This window comes from Moschus berezovskii, chromosome 1 (genome assembly GCF_049115385.1).
Source record: "Moschus berezovskii isolate FMDL1 chromosome 1, NW_MosBer_1.0, whole genome shotgun sequence".
NCBI classification, from domain to species: domain Eukaryota; kingdom Metazoa; phylum Chordata; class Mammalia; order Artiodactyla; family Moschidae; genus Moschus; species Moschus berezovskii.
The window spans coordinates 94,118,416-94,136,156 of NC_142460.1; the positions used below are offsets into that span (position 1 = coordinate 94,118,416).

Consider the following 17,741-nt stretch of genomic DNA (forward strand, 5'->3'; position numbering starts at 1 on the left):
GTGTTGGACTGCTGGTTGCTATGTCTCTCATACCAGGCACTGAGTTTAGTCGGCTCCTGGATGCTGAGTCAGGTTCCTGCCCCTCTTTGAATTTAACACAACTCAAGGTTTGTTTTTAGAGGAATGTAAAGATTTGTTTGCAAGGAAGGTAAAGAATCTGCCTGTAATGCAGGAGACCCAGGTTCAATCCCTGGGTGGGGAAGATCCCCTGGAGAAGGAAAGTGCAACCCACTCCAGTATTCTTGCCTGGGAAATCCCATGGCCAGAGGAGCCTGGCGAGCTACAGTCCATGGGGTCTCAAGAGTCAGACGCAACTTAGCATTTAAAAAGATTTGTTTAAATCCGTGCCTGATGTTAATGTGAGAATATAGAGACCCATTTTCCCATTCCCACAAGTTGACTGCAAACTGTGGGTATCATAGAAATTTCTTTTCTTTCATTGGCTACTACTTATTTATCTTCAGGTTTATATTTTCATGGGGTAATACGCGAATCCTTCACGAGCTAATTGTGTGGGTGTCTGGCGAGTCTTGTATATAACCTTCTGGCCCATTACACAGTGACTTCTGCTCCCTAGTATTTCATGGTTTGTGCTGGGAGTGGGGGGAGGGAGACTAGTTAACATGAGAGCATCAGTTAGGGAGTCAGAAGACCTGAGTTCTGAGATCATCTTTGCCACTTAGCTGGACTGTGTGATCCCTGGCAGGCCGTTCTTCTTCTTTGGTCCTCAGTTTCTCCATCTGTACAATAGCCTCAGTTATTATTCGATTTTCTTTTCAAATCCGTTATCCTAGATTATTCTGTCCTCCACCTTTCTGCTGTCTTCTCATGGAATTCTGACATGGTGGACATTCAACCAGCCTTAGATTCTAGCCATTCTTTTGCGTTTTGTAGATGACTAGTCATTCTTTGGGACTTCCCTGATAACTCAGTGGTAAAAAAATCTGCCTGCCAATGCAGGAGACATGGGTTCTATCCCTGGGTCAGGAAGAACACCTGGAGGAGGAAATGGCAATCCACTCCAGTATTCTTGCCTGGGAAATCCCATGCACAGAGGAGCCTGGAAGGCTACAGTCCATGGGGTCATAAAGAGTCGGACATGACTTAGGGACTAAACAGCAACAGTCTCCCTTTTGCTGGGGCATCCTCCCCCGTGCCTTATAGATTTCACCTTCTCTTTGCTTTGGGGGCAGTTTTCTCATTCATTTGTACCTTCCGTGTCAGTGGTCCTGCTGCTGTCATTGCAGCTGTCCTCCAAGCAGCATCTTCTCTGGGCTGTCACTGGGGTTGCCACTTCCACATACCACCCTAGTTCCATCCTCGGCACACCTTTCAACATTATGTGTAAAACCTTCTGGATGTAATTCCCATAGAGATGACTGTGTCAAGTACCAGAGAAACAGGGCCCTTTAAAAAAAGCAAATCTCATCCTAATGAATTCCAGCATTCCTGGTAAGCATCTTCCTCTTTTCAGCAGCGACATTTACGGCTTGGCATCTTACTTCACAATTGCATAAAAGGAACTGCCTGGACAGACGCCTGCTCGATAGAGCAGGCTGTGCTCAGGGAGCGGTCAGTCTTCTTGAATAGGAGGGCGTGTCCTCCTGCCTCGATCTGAAAGGTGACAACCAGGTCAGCCTTTCACATTGATGTGAAGGGGTCACTTCATGCTGGCACTGCTGTCTCTTCCTTCCTAATCAGGTAACCTCATGTGGTGAAGGCTCTCTTGAAAGAAGTGTTCCCAATTTTAAGCAAACCCTTCCTGAAAGGTGCTTTACCAAGGAGGAGTTACAAAGTGTATTAAAGCATCTCAAATTCTTATATCTTATGGCTGTGTGTGATCTTTCCAAGTTCACTCTCAGTCATTCCCTGAAGGACTGGGAAAGTGCTCAGATTTATTGAGGGGTGTATTAAGACAAGGCCAGGGCTCTGGCCAAGTGCAGGAACTAGGTCTCCTCAAGAGATATCTCATGTCCTTGAGCTCTGCCCTCTGCCCAGGGCCTGTCCAGACAGGCCAGGGAAGGAGGCATTCCGGCTGCTTCAGGCAGATTAAGTGGGATTTAGATGATCTTGAAAAACCAGAGAGTACACACAGCACATGGTAGGCTTTCAAGGAAGAATGACTGACAGACTGAATGGCCCCTCTATCAGGAATTTCTTTATAGTGAATTACTTTTATGTAGAGGACATCCACGTAGTTCCCATTTGGCCAGGCTGTCACTCTGCTTTTTGTCTATTAAGGTCTTTGGCACTTCAGTGTGTTCCCAGCCCCTGTGCAGGTAGCACTGGAGACAAAATCTGTCTCCCTGGAACTCCTCTCTCCTCAGAGCAGAATCAGGGGCTATTGGGGAGAGCGTGCTGGGCTTTCAAGTCAAGCCAACCTAGGTTCAGATCCCAGCTCTGACACTTGTTGGTTGAAGGACTTGGGCTATTGTTTTTAACCTTTAAAAGCGAACACATCTCTTAGTCCGTATAGTCAAAGCTATGGTTTCTCCAGTAGTCATGTATGGATGTGAGAGTTGGACCATAAAGAAAGCTGAGCACCAAAGAATTGATGCTTTTGAATTGTGGTGCTAGAGAAGACACTTGAAGAGTCCCTTGGACTGCAAGGAGATCAAACCATTCAGTCCTAAAGGAAATCAACTCTGAATATTCATTGGAAGAACTGGTGCTGAAGCTGAAGCTCTAATACTTGAGCCACCTGATGCAAAGAGCTGACTCATTGGAAAAGACCCTGATGTTGGACAAGATTGAGAGCAGGAGAAGAAAGGAGCTGCAGAGGATGAGATGGTTGGATAGCATCACTGACTAAATGGACAAGAATTTGAGCAAACTCTGGGAGATAGTGAAGGACAGATGAGCCTGGCATGCTGCAGTCCACAGGGTAGCAAAGAGTCAGATACCACTTAGCAACTGAACTATAACAAGAAGCCTCCGGTCCTTCATCTAAACGTGGGAATAACTCCTCTTACTTTGAGTGGTTTTGAGAAATAAAACTATTGCCTGTTTCATAATACTGGACACTCAAAAACCACTCAGAGAAAGTGTTCTTCTTGTGGTCATCGCTGATATTGGAAGTCTCCTAGGGCCATGAGAATGAGAGTTCCTCTTCTTTCACAGCCCTGAGGATGCCACAAAGCTAGCACCAGACATCCTTGAGGCCTCTCACCTCCTTCTGCCATGATATTGTGCTTTCTCTGCTTGGATGATGGTGCCCCCAAGAGCTGCCTGAGACCTTGGTTGAGGGAACTCAGAGTGCAGGGGATGTGGGATGTACCAGTAGACAGGTGAGAAGTTGCTGGAGCGGGTGTGTGTGACGGGGCCGCCCGTCATGACGTCTTGATGGTTGCTGCTCATCCCTCTCCTGGGATATAGTGTCCTCCCGGAGGGTCACCATCAGCGTCCTCCCTTCTGTTGTCCAGGGCCACCTCTGAGAGCAGCAGGTGCCCGGAGACTCTGCCCTGTGGCCTCTCTTGTCCGTCCTGGTTTAGAGCAGCTTCTCAGGAGGCAGCCACGTCACCACAAGGGCTTCCTGCCCTCCAGGCTCCAGGGTCATCACCCTTCCCACAAGGGCTTCCTGCCCCCCAGGTCGGTGGTTATTGTGACTGCTGTGTTTAGTGCAGGATGCAACAGTTTTGCTCACATTTATGAGTGTGTAGGCAGTGTGAAGGAAAGCTGGCCACTGGGTCCACACTGGCCTGGGGCCCATTCTCCTCCACCTGCTTTCCGCAGGGGCCCAAGAAGCAGCCCATTGCCCTCTGGCCTGGGCAGCTGGATGCTCACCTACTTTTTTCAGAAAACTCACATGGGATGTCAACTAAGGTTTTGTCTCTGCGTCACAAAGGAAAATAGAACAGGGACTACTGAATCAGCTTTTCTTGAATCATAAGCTGTGATTTCTCCATAAGCTAGATAATGGCTGTTGAATTCCACAGCTGTTCCCAAGCATAGTGCCAAGCCCTGCACTATGAGTGGATGGAGGCTGAGATGTCAAAGATGGGGTCCCTGTCTTTAGGGAGCCTCCACAGGTCGTGGGTCCTGACAGCACCATGCTCTGCATCTGGGCTAGCAAAGGGCTGGTGGAGAGCCAAGGCGGGCACCTGGTGTTCTTACTTCACCACTCCTCGTCCGCTGAAAGTCTTCCTTGACTGCCTCAAGCTCTAGCAAGTTCCCCCTCTCCAGACCCTGGCTTCCTGTGGCGCCTACAGCCCAGGTGATGTTCCCCACCTGTTATCTGGTCTTCTCAGCATCACAGCCTCACCAGGCACATCGTATCATATGCACTTTAGCAAATGAAACAACTGAAGTTTAGAGAAGTGAAATAATTCGCCCAGGATCACATAGTTAATTGCAGCAGAACTGGAATCTGCTCTCATGTGGTCTGATTCCCAGGCCAGGGCTTCCCTTAGTACAGAGAACTTACTCTCCATCGTCACTTGACCCTGAGCGGCCCCTCTTCCATGTCACATCAGCGCTAGGTACCCTTTCTCTGTTTTTGTGTCCTTCCCTGAGGGCAGGGCCCCGTCAGCCTGGTGTCTGATCCCTGCTGGCACTGCCGGCCCAGACACTCCAGTCGGCCATTGGATGAAGGATGGAGAGTGAACTCAGCACCTCTGTCCTCCCTGCTCGCTTCTCGTCATCTGGGGGCAACGGAAGCAAACAGCTCCTATGAGCCAGGTGTCTGTCTAATTATAGCTGAGTTGGTCTTGCACACAGTGGATTAAAAACATAACGGTATCCGAGGTCTTTTAGCTGGTTCTGTCTGGGTCAGCATCCTAACCCCACACGTATCTAGGTTTGCAGAAATAGCAAGAAGAAGCTCAGGCAACAATGACTTATGGGTCATTTACTACCTGTACCGCACAGAGAAGCACCGAGACAGTCATCTAAACTAGAGAATTTGGTCGCCTCGTTTTACAGTGTCTGTCTGCAACCAGAGGGGAAGCTATGAGGCAGTTGTCTTCTTCTGTGAAGGCTTCTAGGGAGTCTGGGGTTGCTGGTAGATGAAGGGCCTTTGTTTCTGGTGGTGTCATGGCATTATTTGGTGACAGCAAGAAAATCCAGTACACTTTCTGCACCTTTCACTTCATTCTCTATTAATGACTGGGCCTCCAGGGAGGTATGTCTCATTGTTGTATTGTTCTTTCCTCCAGAGATCCTGCGGATAATTCAGCTGGACCTGGACCTCAAGTACAAGACCAACATCCGGGAATTGTTTGAGGAGTTCGACAACTTCCTGCCAGGCGCCATCATTGGCATCGCACGGGAGATGCAGCCAGTGTACAGGTACGTGGGAGCTGCTGGCCTGTGGCCTCCAGGAACCCTCCCTGCCTCTTACCACCCCCACCCCTCACCCTCAGCAGATGGGATCGATGGGTCTGCCGTCTTTCTGCCCTGAACATCTTGGGGACACTTTTGTACTTCTTGTTTACAGGAAATAGTTTGGGCAGCGGGGTCTGCACCGAGACCACAGATGCTTATTTACCTCATTCATTTGGGAGAGTTGGTGGCATTTTTTTTTTGTGGAAAGCCCAGCCATTTGGGTTCTGGTTCAGCTCAGAATTTTAAAATCTCAGGCTCTATCTTACAGTGGAGGTGTCGAGATGCAGCTTTAACTTGCTCATCTGGTGATGAACTAAGTTTTCTTGGCCTCTGAGTCACCAACAAGCCCTCCTCTGTGCAAGGGGAGCAGGCTTGTTGGTGTTTTTCAGGGAGGGAGAGGCCGCACAGCTTTCGTGCACAGATTGGCATCGACCAGTCAAGTCAAGAGTGCGTTCTTGACTATATATAGTGTTTTCCTTATCAGGTGCTCAGCATAGAGAAACTCCAGCACTGAGAACTGGGAGACACGTTCAGGAGTATTCATTGTGGCATCGTTTGTAGTAGCCCAAACTGAAACAGCTTAATGCTCATAGACAGCAGAATGGATAAATATATTCATCCAGTTGAGTACTTGAGGTAAAAATGAGCAGACAGATACCTACGTGCACTGATAGGCAAGACTGTACTGTTTAGGGATGAATATGCAAGTGGTAAATGTCATAAGGAAAACCAAGGAATGATGGACCCAAGTGGCAGCATGACAGTTACCTGTGGAGTGGGTGGGGGAGTGGTAGGGGCGCGGACATGGGTGGGCATTGCCCCTGGTGGGCTGCAGTGCTCTGTGCTCCACTTGAGGGGCTGTGCATGTGTTTGGGGGTATTCCTTTGTGTGTAATACATGTCTTACAATTTCAAAACTCTGAAAAAGAGAAGGAAAGGCAGAAGTACCTGCAGGTTTTCATTATAAACTGTGCCCATGACTCTGGGTACAGAGATTTCCACATTGCTGACTGTTTCTCCTCTGGGCAGAGCCATAGCTCCCCCAGAGCCTGGAGCTGGGGTTTTGCTGCCCCCTGAGCTGGCCCACCCTTGGTTCTCAGCGCAGACCCTCATGCTGACTCCCAGTGGGCATTCTCAGAGCCAGGCCCAGTCTTTGGAGAGCTGCAGGGCAACTAGTGACTCAAGAACACGCATGTCCTCTTAGAGAGAGGAGAGTGACAGCCTTGGCTTGGTTGTAAGTTATTTGCAAGACCCAGATCACATAACAGGAAATTCCTGCAAGGCCTCTGAGTGAGTTGATAACTCCTGGGCCAGGTGGGCTGTTTCCCTTTCGTAATCCTCTCACAGGTTGCCCTGGAGTCACGCAGTAGAGCCCCTTACTCTGCTGTGGGTGTGGAGGAGGAGACTTCGGGCAAACACCTGCCCTTGCACTCACAGCAGCACACCCCCACCCCATCCCGCCCCCTTCCTTCACCTTCACACAGGGCTTATGTTAGGTCTGTGGTTATTGGTTTAACCAGGAGAGGAGATGGAAGGAACAGTGAACCAAGAGTCTGATGTTCTATGCGCTAGTCCCAGCTTGGTCACCATGCTTGGCCTTGCCCTCTGAGAGTGGGAGCAGGTGGGCTCTGAGACCACCCTCCTCCAGCCCTGGCATTTGTGATCCCTGCCCTTCTGACCCTCACCATTTCCGAGTCATCTTTGCTCATCCTGAGGTTGCTTGTCAGCTGGTGAATTCCTCACCGCTACACAGGGCCCGTGCCCCGAGGATCTTTAAACCAGGCTGGCTATTAAGTACATTTAGAGCTGTGAAGCTTTCAAGACCTGGTTTGGAATTTTTCTCACGTAATACAGGTGAAAACCTGATCATGCTTAACTTAAATGGTATTGGCCAGAATTTATCTTTTCTGTACATCAAAGATTTTAGAAACGGTGAAACCGAAAATCAATTGAATTAGCCTTTTCAAAGGAAACCTTTGAAAGATTTTAGATCCAAAATGAAATTGAGTTTTCTTCATCTTCAGAATCCTTCACTCTGCACCATGACATGAGACAGAGGAGACTCCTGCAGCAAGGCTGGTGATAAAGTCCAGAAGAGGCCGTTTGTAGGGCTCACTCTGTCAGAAGCAACAGAAATGAAAGTCCTTAACTTGCTCTTCCCCTCTTCCGTCCCCTTCCAGCCGAAATGTTTCTAAAGACCTCTGATAATTAAGTCTGCAATGACTGCCCTGTGCTCATGTGTCCCCACTGGCCCTGAGTAATTTGATACTTGCCTTCTATCTCATGCTGGGGCTGCGAACATTTGGTGCTGGCCAGGGCAGAGAACTGTGGTTTTTTGCCATCTTCCATAAGAAAACTGGAGCCTTCAGTAGCCCCAAAGATCCAAGTGTTAGTTGTCTGCCACTCTGGAGTCTGTGCCTGGGATTGAGTGTTAGTTGTCTGCCACTCTGGAGTCTGTGCCTGGGTGTGAATGTTTGTAGGGAGGGGGAATGAAGGCCGGGGAGTAAACAAGGACTGAACCAGGGCCGGCAGAGCCAGGCCCCCGAGAACAGCTTCAGTCCCACCTCCGTAGACTTGGCTGGTGTAGCTGGTGGGGAATCCCCGTGGCCCTCTGCCTTCCTCTGTAGGCACCCGGTCCTCCCCCAGGAACTGGCATGTGGACTGTGAGGTGGGCAAGGTTTTATCGTAAACAGAATCTGCTAGCATCTGTGCAAAGAAAGGAAAATTTAGAAACCAAACAGCACAAAAGCAAACTTAGCTGATGAACAGAGTGCGTTCTGATCTGGAAATTCACTAAGCAGGAATAAATCTAGACCTTCTCAGCTGTGTTATTTTTATAGTCACTTGTCCGAGAGTTACTATACTTCAAAAAAGGCACATATTAAGTCATTTTTATGGCTGTTTCCCTTTGATTGTGTGCCATGAATGTTAGAAGCTTGAGGGGCTGGAAGAGAAAGTATTTCCCACTGTACTTTTGACAAATAGCTTTTAAAAATAACAATTCCCGCACCACCACCCCCACCTCCACCCCATTGCCCCAAACATAGCACCACATCAGCTACATTTTCTGGAAAATGATGTCTCATGGGATGCTAGCATTTTGATTAAGGAGCCTTTTCCTCTTGGGCCCCTGTAAGATTTTGTTGGGTCAAATGTCTCATGACTTTCCTCATCTGAAAACGGGCGCAGTGGTCATCTTGGGTGGAAGAATGTTCTTCCTTTCTTGATTCTTTCTCCTCTTCTTTGCTAGGAAACTCTAGTTAGTTGGGCAGTGTGGCTAGCTGGAATAAGTGGAGAAGGGTCTAGTGCTTTCTCGTCATAAACAGCTGTGTTTCAGATATGTGTTAATCCAGGATGCCACTGAGCATTTTCTTCCTTATGAGTGTATTGGAAAAGTAAAGGAAGCTGTTAGACCCGCTTTGTGCATAAAAATGAAAGGGGGTACGAAAATTGTAAGGGGGTATCATCTGACAGAGCAGCCATACATAGAAGAAGTGACTCAGATTATACTCAGAAACCGTGGATTATAGTCCTGCCTTTCACGAACTACCCATGTGACACTATGCAAGTCAATTGATTCTCTGAACTTCTGTGTTTTCATCTGTAAGTGGGGATCAGTTCAGTTCAGTCGCTCAGCCATGTCCAACTCTTTGCGACCCCATGAATCATAGCACGCCAGGCCTCCCTGTCGTCACCAACTCCCGGAGATCACTCAAACTCATGACCATCGAGTCGGTGATGCCATCCAGCCATCTCATTCTCTGTCGTCCCCTTCTCCTCCTGCCCCCAATCCCTCCCAGCATCAGAGTCTTTTCCAGTGAGTCAACTCATCGCATGAGGTGGCCAAAGTATTGGGGTTTTAGCTTTAACATAGATATGTCTAATACATAGAATTGCTGAAATGCTCAAATGAAATAAAACACATGCAAGTTTCTGGTGTAAAAGAGACTCTGGGTAAAGACCGTCTCCTCCTTCCCACCCTTAATCATCATAGCTCCGTTTGTGCTTTCCTTTCCAGCTGATTTGTTGTTCTGTATACCTCCTACTCTACCCCATCCACAACAGATATGGTCACCAGTTACAATACAGGATGCCCAGTTAAATACATTTCAGATAAACAACAAGCAACTGCTTTACGTAAGTATATCCCAAATATTGTAAGGGGATATACTTACACAAGACAAGTATTGTTTATATGAAATTGAAATGTAACTGGGTTTCTTTCCTTCCTTCCCTTCTGTTTTTCTACAGTTGGCAGTTCTACCCCTACTCAAGTGTTAAAACCCCCCGTTTTAGCAACAGAGAGTGATCTGGCTTTTCTATAAGATCCTTGAGTGAATGGGAACAAAGAGTATGGAAGCGGGAAACCAATGGGAAGGTGGGAGGTTGAGAGGCAGCCTTCAGAGTCTTCAGGAGACAGCAGACCTGAGGTTCACCCACCCCTCTGCAGGAGCCAGGGCCAGACTGGCCCTGGGAAGTTGGGTAGGCCCTTGGAGCTAGGAAGCCCAGCAGTGGCTTAGCTTCAGGCCACAGGGCTCCTCCTGAGCCTGGAGTGAGTGAGTGAGAGTGTGTGTGTTGAGGAGCTGGGGTAGCAGCCATTGGTCACGGTCATTCTGTCTTGAGGCTGGCCACCTGAGGAGCTATTGAATGGTAGCTTTATTAATGGGGGCCACAGGCTTCTGGTTCATTCTCTCTTGGCTCCATTGGTTCCACCATGAGGTGTAAGCAGCAGGCGAATCCTGTCAACTGCTGATAATGGCACCAGGCAGGAATTTGCTTTTGTGGTTGGTATTTTAATGATGTCCACTCTTCTACATTTTTAAGTCTTGTGGTTTTTACTGATAGCATTTGTGCCAGCCCACTGGCGACCCACTCCAGTACTCTTGCCTGGAAAATCCCATGGACGGAGGAGTCTAGTGGGCTGCAGTCCATGGGGTCGCTAAGAGTCGGACACGACTGAGCGACTTCACTTTCCTTTTCACTTTCATGCATTGGAGAAGGAAATGGCAACCCACTCCAGTGTTCTTGCCTGGAGAATCCCAGGGACGGGGGAGCCTGGTGGGCTGCCGTCTATGGGGTTGCAGAGTCGGACACGGCTGAAGCGCCTTAGCAGCAGCAGCAGCACTGGAGAAGGGCTGTCAGGGATGTTGGGAAGAAGTGAGGACTAGCATAGAAGTAGGAGGGGAGGATGTGGACTGACATCACCTCTGCCACTCATGGCTGTGTGACCTTGGGCAAGTTTCCTGACCTCTCTGAGTTTCAGTTTCTTTAGCTGAGACCTGGAGATTACAGCAATACCGTGTAATACTATATATGGTGAAGTTGATTGAAGGCTAAATTAGGCAGTGTATCTTGCACAGACTAGCACTTCTTATTTGTTATAACAACTTTATCCAATCCCACTCAGGCACTTAGTTCTGTGACCTTAGGGAGGTCACCTAGCATGTGAGATTCAGCTCCCTCATGGTATGTAAAGCTGGAGCAACTGATAATTTAGCGTAATTAGAGTTGGTATTTTGGCTTCTCAGCATCTGTCATGGCTTCCTGGGTGGCCCAGTGGTAAAGAATCTGCCTGTCATTGCAGGGGACACAGGTTCGATCCCTGGGTTGGGAAGATTCCCTGAAGAAGGAAATGGCAACCTACTCCATTATTTTTGCTGGGAAATCCCATGGACAGAGGAGCCTGATAGGCAATAGTCCATGGGATTGCAAAGAGTCAGACATGACTTAGCAACTAAACAACAACAAAAACAGCATCTGTATCCCCTTCCTATGTTTAAGAAATTTCCTGCTATATAAACCTGCCTCCCTTTATGGAAGACAAAAAGGCTGGAGACTTTCTTTCCTGGATTCCTTGCAGCCAGGGTGCTGTGTTCTTCTCCATCCCCTGAGAAAAACACCATCAGGAATTTAGAATCTATGCAGGCTGGTTTTATACTTTCACTATATAGCCTAAGCAATATAAAGTGACAGTGAAGTCGCTCAGTCGAGTCCGACTCTTTTCGACCCCATGGACTGTAGCCCACCAGGCTCCTCCGTCCATGGGATTTTCCAGGCAAGAGTACTGGAGTGGGGTGCCATTGCCTTCTGCAGGAGAAGCGATATACGGTATTACCAGGAGAAAGCAGCGAGTCCGCAGTAACGGAGTGAAATGCTGACGTGCCTCTGTCAGAGACCAGGAGCTCAGAGAGGCAGAGGGTCTGTGTGCAGAGGAGGAGGGCGGGGGCGTGAGGACAGACGGCTGAGTGGCGCCTGTCCCCTGTTTCACACCGAGAGCCTGGCTGGGGGCCTGGCAGGTATTTCAGTGCCCCACTGAGAGTGAACTTCTGGCCACTACCTGCTTCTGGATGCCAGCCCTTGGTTCCAGTGGTTTCTTGTCCATGGAGATGTTTGTCTCATTTTTTACCCCTACTATTTGCCTTCCTCTGCTGCATTCCTTGAATTTAAAAAAAAAATATATGAGTAATAATTTTCATTAAAAATTCAAGCAGTATACAAAGATGGTTAGTTTTATTTTTCCAGAAATTTTCTACAGATTTATCAGTGGTGTGTGTGTAAATGGACTCATACTTTATATACCCGTGTGCATCTTTCTTTCTTCACTAGACAGTGTATCTTGGCCATCCTTACCCCTAATCAGTGTTCCTGTATTAGACATTGCTAGTCTCCCAATGTGTATTTTTTTATGTTTTATCTTGGAAAGCCTCTAACCTAGACAAAAGTAGATAGAATCATGTAGTACTCTAGGTGCTTTAGGATTATAATATTCATGGAGTTTTAGTAATTATCAACCCTGAGCCAACCTTGCTTCATCTTTATTCCTATCTGTCTTCTCTTACCGCCCCTTCCCAGGCACTCCCATTCTTTTCAAGAAAACCCAGTCAGCAAACCATTTCATTGGTAAATATCATTTTAAATTTATCATTTAAAAAAACAGAAACAATTCCATGTGCTTGTTTCTGGATTTGGAGCTGAGAGGTTGTGTGAACTCATGGTGTCATTTTGTCTTCAAGTTCCTCATCCTGAAACCAGTTTATATGAGGGAAGAAAACAGACAGACACACCTCTAACTTCTAGCCAAGTGACATTTTCCATCCCTCTCCAGATTGTCTTATGTCAGGATGTTAATGTGGCAGTCTTGTCTGGAAGGTTTTACAGCCCATATAAATTCAGGTCCATTGTTCACCAGGCATGAAACGCTGTGTTATAAGGTAACTCTGCCACCACCGTCATTTCAGGATGAGTAAGCTACTGATGCTAAAGCTGAAACAGCAATACTTTGGCCACCTCATGCGACGAGTTGACTCACTGGAAAAGACTCTGATGATGGGAAAGGTTGGGGGCGGGAGGAGAAGGGGACGACGGAGAATGAGATGGCTGGATGGCATCACTGACTCTGTGGACATGAGTTTGAGTGAGCTCCGGGAGTTGGTGATGGACAGGGAGGCCTGGCGTGCTGTGATTCATGGGGTCGTGGAGAGTCGGACACGACTGAGCGACTGAACTGAACTGAAGCTAGGACTTGCAGATGAAAGAGAGTAGATTTTCATCTTTCTGCTGATACCTGAGGATGAATTTCTTGGCTCTTGTTCTTGTGTTTTTTTTAAAAAAATTAACCAAGATTGAACCTGTCAGTTTCTATTAGAGTTAAATCTGAGTAAAGAGAGAAAAACCTACCAGCTTTTAAAATAGTGGCTGAGGAAGAAGCCCTGTATTCCTTCATCCCTGGGAGTTAGAAGACAAGGCTGACTGCTTTTGGGGAGCCTGTGTAACCCAACAGCAGTGACGTAGCCCCTCCAGGAGTCACTAATAAAAAGAGAGAGAAATACCTGCTCTGTGGTAGAGATAAAAATATTATAAGATTATTATTTTTAACGGCAACATTGGGAAACTGTATTTTAAAAGGAAAAAGCTGCATATAGAGAGCCTGAGTGGAGCTGTGTTACTGTAAGTGTAATTATTTCTTCTCTGATGGTTGTGCCCCCTGGGGAATTTGTGAATATCCAATGTCATCTGAAGGTCACGGAGTCAGGGAGGCTCCTGAAGGCTGAGCATCCAGGCTGAGGTGAGGTTGTGGTGGGGACCATGTGAGGGACTTCCCTTCTCTGAAAGCACGGCTCGTATCAGCTCTTGTGTCACCCTGGGCAGTATGAGTCCTCTGGCACTACTGAATCCGTAAGATCCGTGGCATGGTACCTGACACACGTGTCATGGGAAGAATGAGTGAGGAAATGAATGGGCAGGTGGGTGGGACCAGGCTGCATGCTCACTTTGGGGTGTGCAGTCCAGGTACCAGGCACACAGTAGATTTTGACTGAGTATATGACATTGTTTAATAAGAGGGGACTTCCTCAACAATGTGTTAACAAGTTCTTAAGTAAGAGTCCATAGGCCCATTGCTGGTGTTTTTGTAGAAATTGCTTTTGTTTTCTTTAGAGAGAATCCATGGCATTGTTATTCTCAGTTTTTATTGGGTTCATCATGTGTGAACCACAAGATTAGGAGCTTTGAGGAATTATGAGGTAGATCACATGTTTCCTGCTTTCAAGGACATTATAATGTGAGGGAGATGGGCGGTTGGAATTCAGTAAAGACTCAGACACCCAAAATGCAAACTCCAAGCTGGTGCTGCTGTTTAGAGGTTTCCCTTGGATGAGCCACAAAGAAACTTTCCTGTAGGGACTGGGAACTTTATTATGCGCCCATGTCATCTTCAGTTTAACAGTCTGCTGTCAGAATTCTAAGGCGTATGTGTGTGTATGTGTGTGATGTTTCTTTCTTCTGAAAGGTCTCTTGGGAGGGCACTGGGGGTTGCTGTGCAGATATAGCCTCCAGGAAGCATGCTTAGATGGACCTGGCCCTGTTCACAGATGGAAAACTCCCCAGCAGGTTATGGCCGTGGGCCTGGCTGAGCAGGAGAGAGAAACTCGACCCTGTGCTCCGGAAGCTGGCAGCCTCATTGGCGGGACCACCACCCTGGATGGCTCCTCTGGGGGCCCTGCTTGGCAGAGGCCCAGCAAAGGATGACAGGCTGGGAGGACTGTCCTTCTTTGCATTACTACTTGTTTCTTTTGCCAGATAAACATCTTCTTGAGAAATCCTCCTTTGTAACCTTGGCAGCAAAAAAAGACGTATCTGTAAGCATCTTCCTGGGGAAAAAAGGCAAAATAGCATAAATGAATCATGGTGACACATGTACAAGAGGGACTTTCTGTGACAAAGAGTGTGTGGAAAGGGCTGAGTTAGGTGTGACTGGCTCCACGTGAGGGGAATTTCAGTATGGCTCCACGGCCACCTTGGACACACATTTCAGCCACATGACTGCATTTCTGCGGGTGGTTGAAATGGATAGTCAGCCCTGAGGCCCTCTACCTCGAGGTTGACTGCAGAATTGATACTGCAGAAATATCAGGTATTTCACCTGGACCAGAGTTTAGAATGAACCCTTTAGCTCCTACTCTTGCACTGGGTGACTACGGGCCATTAACTGTTAATCATAGAGCATTCCTATGATCTTTTGTTTGGACGTGGCAGAATTGACCCCCCACATCAAGGAACTGCCCATAGGAGCACTTTGATCCTGGGACTCAGCCATCCTCAGCATTCCTGTCTTCAAGTTTTTTCTATCACTGTTTGTAAAAGGAGATGCAAGGAACCAGAATTGCTTCCCATATAATAATCTACCTGTCCATGCCTCTCTAGTGAACACTCATTATGAGGCTTGCTGTCCAGATGGGCTTCAGAAATGTGAGGTCAGGGAGCTGCTCATGGGGCTTCATTACTATCAGACAGCGTGGAGTGAGTTCCAGTCCATTAGGCTGCTTCTCTGGTTCCCCTTGATCCCCCCTTGGCCCTGTAAGGAAACACTACCTCCCTTAATAAATGAAGCCCAGGGTCTGCACAGAGTATAAGCAAGGGAACCCCTTTCCCTAACTGCTGCTGCTGCTAAGTTGCTTCAGTCATGTCCGACTCTCTGCAACCCCATAGACGGCAGCCCACCAGGCTCCACCATCCCTGGGATTCTCCAGGCAAGAACACTGGAGTGGGTTGCCATTTCCTTCTCCAATGCATGAAAGTAAAAAGTGAAAGTGAAGTCACTCAGTAATGTCTGACTCTTCGCAACCCCATGGACTGCAGCCTACCAGGCTCCTCCGTCCATGGGATTTTTCAGGCAAGAGTACTGGAGTGGGGTGTCATTGCCTTCTCTGTTCCCTAACTGCTGCTGCTGCTAAGTCACTTCAGTCGTGTCCGACTCTGTGCGACTCCATAGACGGCAGCCCACCAGGCTCCCCTGTCCCTGGGATTCTCCAGGCAAGAACACTAGAATGGTTTGCCATTTCCTTCTCCCTAACTGCTAGGACCATCTTATCTCATTGGATCCAAGAATCATGAACTTGGAACTGTAAAGAAAGGAATGTAATTCTAGGGCTCTAACTTGGCTCAGCAGTGAATGAGATTTTCATGTTCCTAATAATGTGACTCTCGTTCATTGGAATTCAGCTCTCAACCTGGAAGATAGTGTCTAAGCATGGTAAAAGTATAAAGGAAATCATAGTTTTTGTTTAGAAGGAGTGACTGGAGCTGGAGCAGAGGAGAAACATCTGCATTTCTTCCGCCTCTTCTTCCTGCCAAGATGTCAGCAGAGTTTGGGAAGAGCGTGGTGTGATCTTGCTCCTTCAGGTCATCTCTCTACTCACACCTCACATCCTCTCCGCTGTTTTCAGAGGTTAAAGGCATCATACAGATCAGTGCTCCCCAACCTTTTTGGCACCAGGGACCAGTTTCGTGAAAGACCCTTTTCCCACGGACTGGGGGTGGAGGGGGTGGTTTGGGGATGAATCAGATGCATTACATTTATTGTGCACTTCTATTATTATATCAGCCCCACCTCAGCTCATCAGGCATTAGATCCCAGAGGTTGGGGACTCCTGATACAGATGATCAAGCAACACATTTTGTATGAAAGGAGTATAGAGAACCTTTGAGGCCTTGTTGGAGCAGGACTGAAACAGGCAGCCACAACCTGGGAGAGAACTGTGGGTAAACGGAACGCCTGGATCAGCTGTGGGTGTAGGTGCCCAGCAACCACTGCATGGACAGAGCAGAGGAGCCCGTCTCCAGTCCACGTGCCAGGTCACATTTGGGATCAGATACTGAGTGGTTTTTATTTTAAAACCAGAGAACATCTGGTTAGGCTCTCAAAAGCAAAGAGGATCATCTAGTTAATGTAACATCTTGTAACAGGCACAAGAATCATTTGTGATTCAGGAACTCAGGATCTAGCCTGTAGCAGTGTAATTTCAAGTGAATGCCTCCAGGAAGTAATACAAGCTTTTGAAGGTTTAGAAATGGATTATGGCACAAAACGATGGAGAACAGTTGACTGAACACCCATCTACGTCCTGGTTCTTAGCTGGTGTTTTTGATGATCTTATTTATTTTGCATGAATATGAGCCCAGTGTTGCCAGGTGTTTGCATTTTTTTCCCCAAGAAAAGCCATAAATCTGTGTTGTTAATGTAAAAGTTCCTGATTTTAAAATAGTGGTAATTAAGTCTGCTGGCCAAAAACTCCAAATGGTACACCAGATTCAGCTCAAGAACTCCCATTTTGAGACTTTGGGTCTGAAAGTTCATTGATGTAAAAAACTGACTGAATGCCTCTTTTAGTCAGCCTGGACCTTCCCAAGGTTTTGGTTATCGGCTGATCCTTGGATGCAGACAGTTTTTCAATGCTCAGACTTTTTCTCAAATGTTTTCTGTCTTTACCTGAAATAGTTGATTTTTGTTGGTAATTCAAAATTCCATCAAATGATTTTCTAACTAACCTCACACTTACGTAATCATAAGATGCCACAGCCAAGCATAATTCTTGTCCAGAAATGTAATTTGGGAAGAAAATAAAAAGATTCCCAGACTTCCATTTATCAGAGTGGGCAACAAATTTAATGTGTATGAGAAAAATCTTTGAACTCCTCTCAGTGTCTGAAGTTGCTTTTAAGAAATTAAAGGTCTAGATGGGGAGGAAAGGAGGAGAGAAACCCAAGGCAAGAGGGAAGGGGGAGAGGCATGGAGTCATGTAGCAGCTGTGCGTTCACTACTTCCATCCACCATCCTGCCTGTTCCTACCTCATGAACAAGCCAGGGAAGTGCTGGCCCATAGACACCTCAGTCCCAGGCCTTGCTGTCTGCACAGGCATAGGAGTGAGGATGTTGGGATGCTGTCAACACATGCAGAGTGACCTCCCTGATGGCCCATCTGAAGTCAAATAGTCCTATTTTTCCTGGACAATAGATTGGTTTCCCCTTCTGTACAGCTATTTAGATGTCCTCCTTTTTCAGCTGACTAACAGAAGCAGATGTTGATTGCAGCCATGAAATTAAAAGACGCTCACTCCTTGGAAGGAAAGTTATGACCAACC

The 17,741-nt window shown here is 47.3% G+C and overlaps 1 protein-coding gene across 1 annotated transcript in view; it reads left to right on the top strand.

The window, feature by feature from the left end:
• The window catches only part of XXYLT1 (xyloside xylosyltransferase 1), a 182,748-nt gene that overhangs the window by 94,633 nt on the left and 70,374 nt on the right, over nt 1-17,741 (top strand). Inside the window, exon 3 of the mRNA XM_055407447.2 lies at nt 5,154-5,286. Within this exon, the coding sequence (XP_055263422.2) occupies nt 5,154-5,286 (133 nt within the window). The remainder of the gene's footprint in view (nt 1-5,153; nt 5,287-17,741) is intronic.